This window comes from Cannabis sativa, chromosome 4 (genome assembly GCF_029168945.1).
Source record: "Cannabis sativa cultivar Pink pepper isolate KNU-18-1 chromosome 4, ASM2916894v1, whole genome shotgun sequence".
In the NCBI taxonomy this organism is placed as follows: domain Eukaryota; kingdom Viridiplantae; phylum Streptophyta; class Magnoliopsida; order Rosales; family Cannabaceae; genus Cannabis; species Cannabis sativa.
In genome coordinates, this window is record NC_083604.1 from 3,091,005 (window position 1) to 3,104,983 (window position 13,979).

At 32.0% G+C, this 13,979-nt stretch overlaps 2 protein-coding genes across 7 annotated transcripts; both read left to right on the top strand.

The window, feature by feature from the left end:
* Window positions 1-1,165: 1,165 nt before the first annotated feature.
* LOC115711937 (microtubule-associated protein 70-1) lies at window positions 1,166-5,998 on the top strand. 2 transcript variants are annotated; one of them, XM_030640131.2, is made up of 11 exons: window positions 1,166-1,826; window positions 1,945-2,030; window positions 2,978-3,043; window positions 3,153-3,323; window positions 3,434-3,604; window positions 3,726-3,881; window positions 3,983-4,129; window positions 4,243-4,314; window positions 4,398-4,925; window positions 5,024-5,208; window positions 5,285-5,998. In XM_030640131.2, exons 1-11 carry the CDS (start codon window positions 1,556-1,558, stop codon window positions 5,322-5,324), a joined length of 1,893 nt encoding a protein of 630 aa, XP_030495991.2. In that variant the 5' UTR covers window positions 1,166-1,555; the 3' UTR covers window positions 5,325-5,998. The 2 variants fall into 2 exon arrangements, with proteins under 2 accessions (XP_030495991.2, XP_060969153.1); XM_061113170.1 differs by having other exon boundaries at window positions 1,215-1,826; window positions 5,024-5,998.
* Window positions 5,999-9,423: 3,425 nt separating this feature from the next.
* LOC115712105 (pentatricopeptide repeat-containing protein At2g01740) lies at window positions 9,424-12,198 on the top strand. 5 transcript variants are annotated; one of them, XM_061113166.1, is made up of 5 exons: window positions 9,424-10,938; window positions 11,045-11,427; window positions 11,523-11,643; window positions 11,797-11,880; window positions 12,030-12,198. In XM_061113166.1, exons 1-2 carry the CDS (start codon window positions 9,540-9,542, stop codon window positions 11,077-11,079), a joined length of 1,434 nt encoding a protein of 477 aa, XP_060969149.1. In that variant the 5' UTR covers window positions 9,424-9,539; the 3' UTR covers window positions 11,080-11,427; window positions 11,523-11,643; window positions 11,797-11,880; window positions 12,030-12,198. The 5 variants fall into 5 exon arrangements, with proteins under 5 accessions (XP_060969149.1, XP_060969148.1, XP_060969147.1 ...); XM_061113165.1 differs by having other exon boundaries at window positions 9,426-11,161; window positions 11,284-11,427; XM_061113164.1 differs by having other exon boundaries at window positions 9,426-11,161; window positions 11,284-11,413.
* Window positions 12,199-13,979: the final 1,781 nt, after the last annotated feature.

Below are 13,979 nucleotides of genomic sequence, written 5' to 3' on the forward strand. Positions count from 1 at the left end.
AAATTCCATATTTATAAAAAATTCCCTTTATAATTTTATAAAAATTCCCTTTATTTATTTATATAATTTTATTTAATCACTTAAATTTTGAGTCATCACCAATCCAAAGCCCAAGTGTCCAACAACACGAGAGATGTCGGGAACCAAACCGATTCAAAAAGCCCAATCACATATATGCGCACTGCGCACCCCACCCACCACTCCCTATCCCCTTCTCCCTTTGCGTGAGTGTGCGCATTACGCATCCTCCTCCTAGCTTATCTTCTCTTTATTAATTAATATATATTTTTTTTTTGTATACTTCTCCAAATTGAAATTCCCAATTAAAATCTATTTTTTTTAGTTTAATTTTTTTTTAAAGTTTTTTTATTTTTACACTTTAAAATATTTTTTTTTGTTGGCATTTTTACAGAATTTTACATAAAAACTTCTATTGCAACTAGCGCTGCAATCTAAATTGTAACAAAAATTAAACTGTAAATTTGAAAAAAAAAAGTATATGGGGTAATTCTTTTTTTTTATTGGTTTAGTTATTTAAAACATTTTATAAAAATTTAAGAGATTTAAAAAAGTTTAACACGTGAAAAATAGTATTCAAACTGTCTGTTACACACAAGACTTTTATTTTATATGCATAAAATAAACTATTTGAACTCTATTTGTAAATAAATTTTTTTCATTTTTACACTTTAAAATTATTTTTTATATTTTTATAGAAATCCATATAAAAATACACAGGACAACTAACAAAACAACTTAAATCGCAACTAAAATCTACATACCAACCTATATAGAAATTATCAAATTAATCAAAACTATAAATTTAAAAAAAAATTAAAAAAAATATACATAAGGTAAATCTCATAAAGATGTCATAAATAACTACAATTTAAAAAATCTTAAAAAAAAATTCTCAAATACAAAAACAAATAGAAGTAAATTAGTGGATCCTTCTAAAAAAAATATATTGTAAAATTTTTTTTATATTTTTTTAAAATAAAAAGAATTCTGAAAAGCTAGTTATTATTATTAAAAAATAAAAATTAAATTAAAACATTACTAAAACAGTGAAGACTAAACAGTGTTAGTTGATTACTTAAGTTAAGTAAGTAAAATAAAGTAGTTGTATTAATATTAAGCAGCACTTTCTCTCTTTCTCTCTCTATAAATTGATTTTGTTTTTAGAGAGAGAAAGAACAGAGTAAGAAGCTCACCACCAGTGTCTGCTTAACAGCAAAGCTCTTACTTAATTTAAATTAAATATTTAATATAAATATAAATTAAATAATAATAATAATAATTCAAGTCATTACTATAAACTATTTTCAAAACTCACTTTCTCTCTCTATAACCAGAGAGAAAAGAAAACACCAGATTTAAATCACAATCTAGAGAGAGAAAGAGAAACCAAACAACAAACAAAGCATTCTCTCTCTGATTAGAGTGTTTGTTTGTGGATTGGATTTTGGAGTTGGAAGATTTTTCGAACCCTAACTATTTTTTGGATCCCGAGGTGCATTTGGATGTGAGAGACTGTGAATCGTTCAGATCGGAGATGGCGGAGTTTTCCGGCGAAGTTGGAGGAGGAGATGGAGTTGGGGGAGAGTTTATTAGCGGCATTGGTACAGTGCCGGCGGCGAACAGTACTCCGACTCCACCGCCGCCGCTTGCGGTTTCTGGTTCGTTTAAGGAAGGGAAGAGTTCGTCTTCGCGGAGGAGAGGTTCAATGATGAGGCCGAGTCTTGACTCGGATGAGTTTATGAACTTGTTGCACGGTTCGGATCCGGTTAAGGTTGAGCTTAATCGGCTTGAGAATGAAGTTAGAGGTACGAATGCGGTTCGATCTAGTGGTTTTTGTGGAGATTCGGAGCTTGTTTTGCTTGGTTTTTTTTAGTGTGATTTTTTATTTTTTATTTTTTCTGGTTGTTTTTTTTTTCTTTACAGATAAGGATCGTGAGTTGGAAAAAGCTCATGCGGAGATCAAGGGTCTCAGGTTTTCTGAAAGACTTAGGGAAAAGGCAGTTGAAGAGGTTATCTGTTACTATTCAGTCTTCTTTTTCAATAATGCATTATTACTAAATAAAGCTTTCTGGGTATTGACATGTTGATTTTTTTTTTTTTTAAAAAATAATATATGAATGAGTATATTGAACATAGATGAAATGCTATTAGCTTTTGGGTTTTGTGGTTAGGGTAAATATTATGATAAGATTTTTTACTTTAGTTTGCAGCTCAATATTAAACAGTAGATCATGGCCAAAGTAAAAGGTCTCCAAAACCAAGCGTGTGTGTAGGACGGGCAGTGACACCAATTTTTAGTTTTGGGATTTGCTTATCTTCCTCATGTTGTTTAGAGCATCATGATTGTTTCTTACAAAAATTTAAATGTTGATGATGAGTTATCTCTATCTATTTATGGAACACTGTTTTAATTCGGAAATTAATATTTTCAATTGGGTTTTCTTCGTCTTTAGTCAGTCTTATCATGTTATTCAGTTTTCCGAAAGTTATTAAGAACCTGTTAGTTTTGATGGTATTTGTTAGCTGATTTTAATTGTTCAACTAATAAGGGAACTGCTAATAATTCAATTAATGAAATTCTAATATTAAGGATTACTTAGCATGTATTAAATTCTATTATTGTGTCTTGTTTATTGCATTTTATAGAAATTTTCAGCTTCTTTCGATGATGCTCCTTGGGGCTTGTGCTCACTGTCTACATGACTTTCAGTTACTTTGTTGTTCCTCCTATGTTGATATGTTTACTGCTTTACAAGTTAATAAAGAAAAGGATCTTTAGCTACTGCATTGCCTAACACCAACTCAGAAGTGATTATTGTGTTTTAGTAATTGATTCTATCATTGTTTAGAATGTTGGACATTATTCTGTTACTCTTGTCTCGAACGTTATTCTTGATTTATCTCTGTAGTCAAGATAGTTGCTGACTTTCAAATTTCTGTCTTTTGACTTATGTAGCTCACAGACGAACTGTCTAAGGTGGATGAGAAGCTGAAGCTAACAGAATCACTTCTAGAAAGCAAAGTAATATTGCAGGCCTCTATCAACTACTAAAAATTTGGTTCTTTATGTTTTTCAATTTTTTGCTCTTGAATAACTTGATTTAGTTGAACTAATTAAAGATGATATGCAGAATCTAGAGATAAAGAAGATCAACGATGAGAAGAAAGCTTCCATGGCAGCACAGTTTGCTGCTGAAGCTACTCTTCGAAGGGTTCATGCTGCTCAAAAGGATGATGATATGCCTCCAATTGAGGCCATTCTTGCACCTCTGGAAGCTGAGCTCAAGCTGGCTCGGCAGGAGGTACTTATATATTCTTAAACAATAATTATGACTCAATATTAAGGAGGTAATAATAGAGAAAAACAAGGCAACTATTGAGCTGAACCGTTGCCATCCTTTGTTGCTTGCAGATTGCAAAGCTTCAAGATGATAACAAAGCTTTGGATCGTCTTACAAAATCAAAAGAAGCAGCTTTACTTGAAGCTGAGAGGACTGTTCAGGTTGCGTTGGCTAAGGCCTCCATGGTGGATGATCTCCAAAATAAAAACCAAGAGTTGATGAAACAAATAGAAATTTGTCAGGTGAGCCAAATCAAGATCACAGTTTTGATTTCTACATTAGTACTTAAGACAGTGGATGGATACTTTCCTGACTGTGTGCCAATTGGACAGAGTTTGATATTTTTTTTCTTGTGGTTATTAGGAAGAGAATAAAATTCTAGATAAAATGCATAGACAAAAGGTAGCAGAAGTTGAAAAGCTTACACAGACTGTAAGGGAGTTGGAAGAGGCCGTTCTTGCTGGTGGTGCAGCTGCAAATGCTGTGAGGGATTATCAGCGGAAAGTTCAAGAGATGAATGTTAGCATATTTCTAGCCCTTTCTATTAAATGGATTATTTTTTGCCTACATTTATACCGTAGTGGAGGCTTCAATTTACAAGTTTATCTGTATGTTTTCAGGAGGAACGGAAAACTCTTGACCGAGAGCTGGCTCGAGCCAAGGTAACAGCAAATAGAGTAGCTGTAGTGGTAGCAAATGAATGGAAGGATGCTAATGATAAAGTGATGCCTGTAAAACAATGGCTGGAAGAACGAAGATTCTTGCAGGTAAATATCCCTTCTAATTTCTAATTCTTTTAGTTGCAGTACTTAATGTTCTCTTGACAGTTACATTTTAGCTTGCACTTCAATTCTGAAATTGCCAAACTCTGTTTCTGCAGGGTGAAATGCAAAATCTTAGGGACAAGCTTACTGTAGCTGAGCGAGCTGCCAAGTCTGAAGCTCAATTGAAAGTAATGTCCTGGTTCATGTTTATTTTGTGGTATATATTTATCTTGATTGTTAAATTGGCTAAAACATGGTTGTTTTTCTCCAGGAAAAGTTCCATTTGCGACTGAAAGTGCTCGAGGAGAGTTTGCGAGGAACTTCTAACAGTAGCAAAATTGGTTCAGCTGATGGAAGGAGTGCAAGTAATGGCTCTTCTCGCCGTCAGTCCATAGGTGGAGCTGATAATATGTCAAAATTAACTTCAAATGGGTTTTTATCGAAGAGAACACCAAGTTTGAGATCCTTATCGTCTAGTACTAGTTCTGTGCTGAAGCATGCTAAAGGGACTTCAAAATCATTCGACGGCGGTACAAGATCATTGGACAGGGGTAAAGTCCTTTCGAATGGTGGTCCCAGTTTCTCATTCAACCAGTCATGTGATGCTACCAAGGATAGCGAATCACCTAATACCTGGAAAGGAACTTCAGATGATAAGCCAACAGAGTTCCCATCAGTAGAGTCTGAGGATAGTGTCCCAGGCATTTTATATGATTTGCTGCAGAAAGAGGTTGTAGCTTTGAGAAAATCTGGTCATGAAAAAGATCAAAGCCTTAAAGATAAGGACGATGCTATTGAGGTCAGTATCTACTATCTTTTGTATCTTTTCCTTTTTTCTGTCTTGTGATTTTAATCGTCCACTCGGGCTAAATCAAAATTTATTCTTCTGTCATTTAGATGTTAGCTAAGAAGGTAGATACATTAACCAAAGCAATGGAGGTTGAAGCAAAGAAGATGAGACGAGAAGTTGCTGCTATGGAGAAGGAGGTAGCTGCCATGCGCGTTGAGAAAGACCATGAACATAGAGCCAAAAGATTTGGTAACCCGAAACCCTCTGTCAACAGCACACTGCTTGCTGGAAGGTACATTTGCTCCAAGAATCCTTATCGAGTCGAGTCATTTCATTATTAAACACGTTTAACATTCGTACCTTTGCAGAAGTATGGGGCGAGGAGGATTAACACGTAGCACCCAATAACAAGTCCTACATGCAACAACAGCAGCAGAATCAGCAGATAAGAAGTAAATCCGGATAGGCGCCCCTCGTTTCACATTCCATTTCTATTGTCTTTACCTCTTCTTTTTTGTTTCTTATGATGAATGATAAGATTGTAGCCCCCCCACCACCTCGGCGTGCCGATGATCCTGCTGCATTCAAACTTTATTAAAAAAAAAAAAAACAAAATCAAAATCGAAAGGATAGCAACATCTGCGCAAGAAAGTCGGTATGCTTCTTCTGACTTAGAAGTTATGTGTTATATAAATATATATTTTTATCCCACTTGGTTTGCTGCTATAGGGAGTTCAGCAAAGAAAAGTGGGGTAAAAAAGAAAGAGAAGGAAGGTGATTGATGACTACTATTACTACAGTACTACTACTACTACTACTAACCTTTTGTCAGGTTTCTTGAGTGAAAGTGTGATTGTTGTATAGGTAGTTTTATTGGGCTTTTGGTCTCCTTTTTTTATTTTTTATTTTTAATTAATATATTTTGTAATTGCAGTTAGTGTGATTTGTTGGTGGTTTTTGTTAATATTCTTGTAATCAGATGCAGATAAGATCTTTCTTTCTTTTTTTTTTATGATTGTGTTAATTGATCTGTATTCTTCTTATGTTTGATTATATAAATTGGTACACTAGAGAGTTATACACCTTGTAGTTTCATAATATATATATTCTTTATGGTGATTCTTAATGTTAGGTAATAATATATATTCTTTTCTAGAAATTTTAAATAAATCTAAAATATTATTTTTTATTTCTGTGTTGTATTTATTATTACTTTTTTTTAGAATAAATAAAATTTTTGCTATTTAGAACTCTTTTTTGTTGTAAAATTTTTTCAACTATACAAATTGTTATAAATATTTCCCTTTAATTACAATATATTTATTTTTTAAAATAATTTATGTACGTGGATTTAAGTTACTAGTAAAGGGCATATTTAACAAAAGTTACCTGAAATTTAGTTTATGGGCATTAACATATAAATATTTACTATGAGAATGTGGATTCATATTCTTATAATTCGATTATTAGACTGTTAATTATGTTTTTATTTTTCATCTATTTATTTATTCTTTTGTTGAAATGGATGTGTTTAGATTCAAACAGTCGTTATAAAAGCATCAATTTTTATAAAATTGATTTGATTTTTTGGAATGTGAGTTATGAAACAACTATAATAAGATCAGGTATGACACCTGTACATGGGCTGTACTGAGGTGAGAGGTCTTCCCTATCACGAAAGCCCTAAAAAATATCCACCAACTTTGTAAAATAAAATAAAATCCTTATTTTGAATAAATAAAGGGAAATTTAATTTTTTTTTTTATGCGGGTTAAAATTTTATCCCTAAACTTATAATAACTAATATTTGTAGGATATAACAATTTTTATGATATCCTTAAAATACTCTTCATTTACATCACCTCGTTTATACAATCAGACCTCCCTTAATGGACTCCACATCAGACACAATCGGACCCATCGAATCTACGTCTCCTACTTCGCGAACTCACAGTTCCATCGGATCTTACCCAAATTACAGATTTGAGATTCTAAAACTTAAATCTATCTCGAAATCTAACTTTAACACTAAAATCACAAACAAAATCAATAAAAAATAAAATATCGAACACGAACTCACCTTTGACATTGTGTTTAATTCGGTGGTGGTGCGCCGTGGGTCGGTGGGAGAGTGTCGTGGGTCGGTGGGAATGTTGAAGTGGTCCGATAGGTTCGAGTTTGTGGGTTTGTGGGGTGGTTCGCGTGGCTTGGGTTGGGATGTTCAGGTATCGAGCGAGAGAGGGGAGAGAACAAAGGTTAGAGTAAGGGTGTTCGCGGTGCGGTTTTTGACCATTTTTTCAAACCAACCCGCACATGCCGTTTTTCTAATTTTCCAAACCGCACCCGCACCGCGAAACTAAAAAACCGTAAAAACCACACTATAAAAAATAGTGCGGTGCGGTGCGGTTTTTTCAAATACAACAAAGCTTGAGCAACACTTGTCAAAAATACCATAAGGCTTGAGAATAAATATGAAAAAAAAATTAAGTTTTAACAGTACAATAATTAGTGAGTTTTAGGTTGGACATTTACATATTGGACTAAATAAATATAAAAGTTGGTATTTTTATAATGTGCGGTGCGGTGTGGTTTAAACTGCATATTAACAATTCAAAACTGCAAACCGCACCGCACCGCGCGGTTTAAGAAAAATTCAAACCACGACCGCACTGCAAATAATTTCAAATTGCTTTTTTTTTTTGCGGTGCGGTGTGGTACGGGCGGTTTGAGCGATTTGATGAACACCCCTAGGTTAGAGAGAGAGAGAGTTGAGGTTTGAAAATGAGAGATATTTTTGGGTTTAATGTAAAGTGGTCATATTTTTTAAATTTTAAAATACATAAGTTTAGGGAATTAATTTCCCCCATTAGTATGCATATATAATCAAATTTCCTAAATAAATTAAAGAGCTTGGTTGCATAAACCCATTTACCTCTTAATAAAAAAGTTCCATTCAAAAAATAAGATGGTGTTTTTTTTTAATTAGTTTTTTATTTTTCTTAATTAAGAATCAAAATTTTGAAAATAAAAAAGTGACTTTCAACTATTTTTTTAAATAATTTTTTTTCTTAGTTAATATTTTAAGACTCAGATCAAACCTAGACTCAAACTCGGACCCCAAACCCGGATCGTGGCCCTAGACCAAAACTCAGTCCCGACTTCAGACCCAAACTCTAAACCTGGCCTCGGTGCCAGCCCCAGATCCCGAACCTTGAACTCGGACCCAGATCCGACCTAGATCTGACTTAAATAAAATCAAAAAATGAAATTTATAGAACATATTTATATTTTTTGTTTTAAAATTAAAAAATCAAAATAGTTATAGAAGGCATTTTAATTTTTTTTAAAAAAATAAAAACAAAATTTTATTTTCATTTTTGTGATTAAAAAATGTAAAAAAAAATGTTACCAAACGCCACCTAAATAAATAAAAATCGGAAGTAATACTTTAGCTACAAATTGTTTTTCTTAAGAAATGTACATTTGTCGTTTTTTTTAGTAAATTTAAAAGTTAGTTGATATGTTTCATTTTATAATTGATTAGACACTAAGTTAAGACACTAAATTAGATTAGTAATTTAAATCCAAAAAAGAATAGTAAACCCTTCAACGAAATAGTTGGGTTGGTTGAATTAACTCGTCCAAATTGACTTTTAATTTTTTCAATTTAATTTTATATTTTAATTAATTATGATAATAAAATAAATATAGTTTCAATCAAAAGTTTAAATCTTGTAAATAATACAATTTTAATTACATATATTTTTAAAAAATATGTATATAAATTATATTATATATATAATAAAAATATAAAAAAAATATTTAATTGGATTGATCGAATTAGTTCGGGTTGGCTGTGTTGTTAAATTTATGGTATTTTTCAATTTGCATTTTTGTTGAGTTTTGTCGATTTTATGACTACAATGTCATCTATCTTGTCCACTTAATGCAAGATTTTAGACAATTTTATCGTAAAATTAGGATTTTATTTTTATTTTAAGAAAAATACATATATTTGTCTTATACAAAAATATGGTGAACTTAAAAAAAATATAAATAATTATAAATAATATGGTGAAGATATATTTTAGTTAAAAAAATAATTTGCGGTGTAAATATTTAAATTTAATTATAATTATTTTATAGTCAAGTGTCAAGTCAATATTCAATATGCATGTGTTATTTTTAAGGTCTTTTTCATTTTTGCACTCTTAAATATTTTTTTTTTGTATTTTTATGGAATTCTGTATAGAAACTCTTATTGCAACTAGTGCTGCAACCTAAATCGCAACAAAAAATCGTATAGAAATCTCTATTGCAACTAGCGCTGCAACCACTTTAAAAACTCAAACCGTAAATTTGAAAAAAAAAGTTAAAAAAACAGTATATGAGGTAATTCAAAATCAATCGAAATTCTAAAAATATTATTTATATATTATTACTCTCATAAATTAAATTTATTTGTAACTAAAATATTCATTCATGCTCTAAATTACTCTTAAAAAAAATAGAAATTAATGTCCAAAATCAATCAAATGGTTTTTTTTTTGGTGTAAAGGGGTTAAGACTTAAGAGGCTTAAACCCTTAAAACACCTTTCTTGAGCAACTCCCTTTGTAAATGCATGGTGAGAGAAACCCTCCACTACTTCGCTCACCTGCGAAGGGCCTCAAAGTTTCCAACTCCATTCACCTTCAACAAGCTTCTCCACCGCCTCACCATCTCCAACTGTGGTCAGCTCTCTCTTAAAATCCTCTCCAACTTCCTCTCCAAAGGGTATGTTCCTCACCCATCTTCATTCAATTCCGTTCTCTCTGTTCTCTGCAACTTGGGTCACTTTAATTTCGCTCAAAGTCTCATAAATTCAATGCCCAGATTCGGGTCTTTGCCTGATGTTGTCACTTACAATACATTGATTGATGGGTATTGTAAGAATTCTGATATTGAACAAGCTTGTTTCATTGTGAATAATAAGATGTGTTTATTAGGAAAGTGTAGACCTGATTTGGTTACTTTTAATATAATGTTTAATACATTTTCTAAGATGAAAATGGAGAGAGAGTTTTTTGTGTATATGGGTTTGATGTGGAAGTGTTGTTTGCCTAATGTGGTTACTTATAGTACTTGGGTTGATATGTATTGTAAAAAAGGGGATTTGTGTATGGGCTCTAAAGTGTTTGATGAAATGATTAGTGTTGGGGTTTCACCTAATTTTGTTGTTTTTACTTCTTTGATTGATGGGTATTGTAAGGGTGGAAAGGTTGATGTTGGTCTTAAGTTGTTTGGGGAAATGAAGAGTTTTTCGGTTTCGCCTAATGTTGTTACTTACACTGCACTGATTGATGGGCTTTGTAAACGAGGAGAGTTGGAAAAAGCAGAGGTATTGTTTTCTAAGATGTTGGAAGATGGGGTTAAGCCTCATTCAGCTGTTTACACTTCATTGATAGATGGGTATTTTACAGCTGGGAACACTGATTTCGCCATTGAGTATATAACTAAAATGCGGGATCAACGAATTAGGCTTGATATCACCACCTATGAGGTGATAGTATGGGGATTTTGTAAGAACAGTATGTTAGATAAAGTATCTGAGGTTCTTAGAACTATGGTTGAGAGTGGATTGTCTCCGGATAAGATCATGTTAACGACCATTATGGATGCGCACTTTAAAGCTGGGAATTTAAAAGCTGCTTTGGAGGTGTACCGAGACTTATTGGTCAGGGGTTTTGAACCGGACACTGTAACTCTTTCAACGTTAATGGACGGGTTATGCAAGCATGGGCATCTTGAGGATGCTAGAGGGCATTTTTGCAGGGAAAAAGCCAATGAAATCTCATATACTGTGCTTATTGATGGGATGTGCAAAGAAGGGTTGTTCGGGGAAGTTGAAACGGTTGCCAAGGAGATGTTGGATGCAGGGTTTGTTCCAGACAAGTATGTGTACACTTCTTGGATTGCTGGGCTTTGCAAACAGGGAAAATTAGTTGAAGCTTTTATGCTTAAGAGTAAAATGGTCCAGGAAGGTGTTGAACCTGATTTGTTAACTTATAGTTCAATAATTTTTGGTTTAGCAAATAAGGGGCTAATGATTGAAGCCAAACAGGTTTTTGATGATATGTTAAAACGCAGAATCTCTCCCGACAAGGCTGTCTATGATATTCTGATACGAGGCTATCTTAAGGAGGAAAATGAAGCTGCTGTTTCGGGTTTGTACAATGAAATGAGAAAGAAAGGGCTTTGAAATAGGTGCCTTTTATCATTGAAACTATTGCTGGAAGGGTTGATGCTGCTCGGTAGAATGATCATATGCGTCCAACTGAAGCCGTTCTTGCCCTTCCGCAGTCTCTGCTCAAGCTTGCTCAAAAGAGGTACTTAAACTTTATCAAAACATACTGGTATCAAGTGGTTCCGACAAAGAATGAGTATCTGTGTGATCTGAGATAACTCTCAGATTATTGGGGCTGGCAGTGATCAGTCATGGATGATAACTCAACAATGGTCTGTCTTAGCAGGTTATATTGCAGCTCAAGTTGAATTGATTTCAAAAATATTTTGCAAAATCTAATGATAAAGAAAATCAATGATGTTAACAAGGCTTCTATTGCAGCTCAGGTTCTCATTGAAACTATTGCTGGAAGGGTTGATGCTGCTCGGTAGAATGATCATATGCGTCCAACTGAAGCCGTTCTTGCCCTTCCGCAGTCTCTGCTCAAGCTTGCTCAAAAGAGGTACTTAAACTTGACATTCCTATTCCTATATTTTCATTCCTCCCAACCAAACGCCTCCTATGTGTCTACGAATAGATAATGTTGACTTCACATTTAAAGAGGAAGAAAGTGTGAATAAACAAGTATTGGGGCTGAAACTGTGATTTTGTTTAGGTTGGCTGTGCAAAACCTACATGATGAAATGATCTTCAAAATAAAAATCAAGAGTAGATGGATGAGCAGATAGAAACTTATCAGGTGAGCCAAATCAAGATCATTTTTTTTTTGTTTTTCTAGGGGCTAAGACATACTTTTCTGATTACTTTATACCTAGTTGGAGTTGGACTGAGTTTGATACAACATGGTTTGCTTCATCATTTCTCAAATGCTGAACTTTGTTCTTGCAGGGGAAAAATGCAGCAACTTAGGAACAAGCTCTGTTAAAAGTAATATATTGGCTTGAAAATGTAATATCTTTTTGTTTTGTACATACAAAAAGCTTGTCAATGATATACGACAATAAATAAAGAAATTATTTCAAAAATACCCAAAAACAATAAAAAAATTGAAGTTTTTACTGAATACTGTTTTTTTTTTAATATTTTTACGGGTTTTTTTTTATAGGTTGTTTTTAGGTTGTTATAAAAATGACCGTTTTTTACACTTGGAGATATTGTATAATATTGCGACAATATGAAATTTTTTTTCTCTTAAAAATCATAAATTCGTAAAAATGTGAAAAATAAAAAAGTAAAAGTACGTAAAATTATAAAAAAAAAAGTATAATTTTAGTTATTTTGTGTAAATTTTTTAAAAATAAATGAAGACCAATATGTAGGGATGGCAAAATCGGGCCTTAGGGTGGGTGGGTCAATGCAATGACCCGCCCCGCCTTTAAATGGTGGGTTCAAGACAATCTAATGTAAACAATTTTGAACAATTCATCAATCCAAATTCCATTTGTTTCATATAAAAAATAGGGTAAATTGCGGCATAAATACTTAATATTTCCGATTTTATACACTTAAATACTTAATGTTTATTTTTTGTGGCAAAAATACCTAATGTTACAATTCTCTTACACCGTTACTATCAGTACTTTCGTTAACTCATAAATATGGACACGTGAAGGGTTTAGATGCATTATATTTATTTTTATTTTATTTTAAAACTTAATATTCTTAACATCAAAAACTAAATGCTACTTGTTTAAAAAAAAAAAACGTGTTCTCAATCTCATTAACAATTTTCACATGATATTGACACTTCAATTCGATAATCATGTTCTATATACTATACACCGGTTCACTCAGCTATGGTAATTTAGTATTGCATCTCTCTTATTTTTTTTAAAGAAACAAGTAATATATAATTTTTTATATTAAGAATATTAAATTTTAAAATAAAAAATAAATGTAATGCATTTGAGCCCTCCACGTGTCTATATTTTATGAGTTAATAACGGAAGTGGTAGTAATGGCGTAAGAGAATTGTAACATTAGGTATTTTTGCCACCAAAAATAAACATTAGGTATTTAAGTGTATAAAATCAGAAACATTAAGTATTTTTGCCACAATTTACCCTAAAAAATATGTAGATAAAACTATATATATAACTATTTTTGAGCTAGCTCAATGGGTGAGTTTAATTTCTTATTGACTCCATTATTTACCAATTTTATATGTTATTTTTACTATTTTATTATTTGGTGATTTTTAATAAAGTTTGGTTACAAATATATAATGGAAAGTGGTAATGAGAAAACAAAAATGATATTTGACAAAATTTATATTTGCACTTCCCTTTTCTCCCTTTTACATAATAAGTAACAACAAATAATTAACAGAGGATCAATGTTTTGATCCATAACTTATAATTTTGCAAATTTGATATCTTAGTTGTCCATATATACATTAATTTTCCAAATTAAACTTCACTTTTTATATGAAAACTTCAAATCTTTAAAACGAACCAACAAATATAGATTTTTTTTTTTATTCTTTTGTAAAAAAAATACATATAGAATAATCTTGTTTTACAAACATTACATAATTGTAGATTTTGTAATTATCAAAAAAAAAAAAATTGTAGATTTTGTAATAAAAAGGACAACATAACCTGGCCAAATATAGGTTTCAATTTCAAACCTTAAAAGCTCACATATTTTATTTATAATTAATTCTAAATTTACATTCTTTTTTTTTAATAAATAATGAAATTTTATTAATGACAATCAACTAAAATAATAGTCTGCAATCCAATAAGAATATCGTTAAAGACATGATTAGGATTAAAATTAAAAAAATAAACCAAATAATCAGCTGCTTAATTCTCAAATCATTTGACAAAAATTTAA

Bases quoted from the DNA above. Each gene is read 5' to 3' on its own strand.
- LOC115711937 (XM_061113170.1), top strand. From the start codon at position 1,556: ATGGCGGAGTTTTCCGGCGAAGTTGGAGGAGGAGATGGAGTTGGGGGA. The intron at 3,044-3,152 runs GTAATATTGCAG...GATGATATGCAG, and splicing joins AATCACTTCTAGAAAGCAAA to AATCTAGAGATAAAGAAGAT. The intron at 4,130-4,242 runs GTAAATATCCCT...CTGTTTCTGCAG, and splicing joins AAGAACGAAGATTCTTGCAG to GGTGAAATGCAAAATCTTAG.
- LOC115712105 (XM_061113165.1), top strand. From the start codon at position 9,540: ATGGTGAGAGAAACCCTCCACTACTTCGCTCACCTGCGAAGGGCCTCA.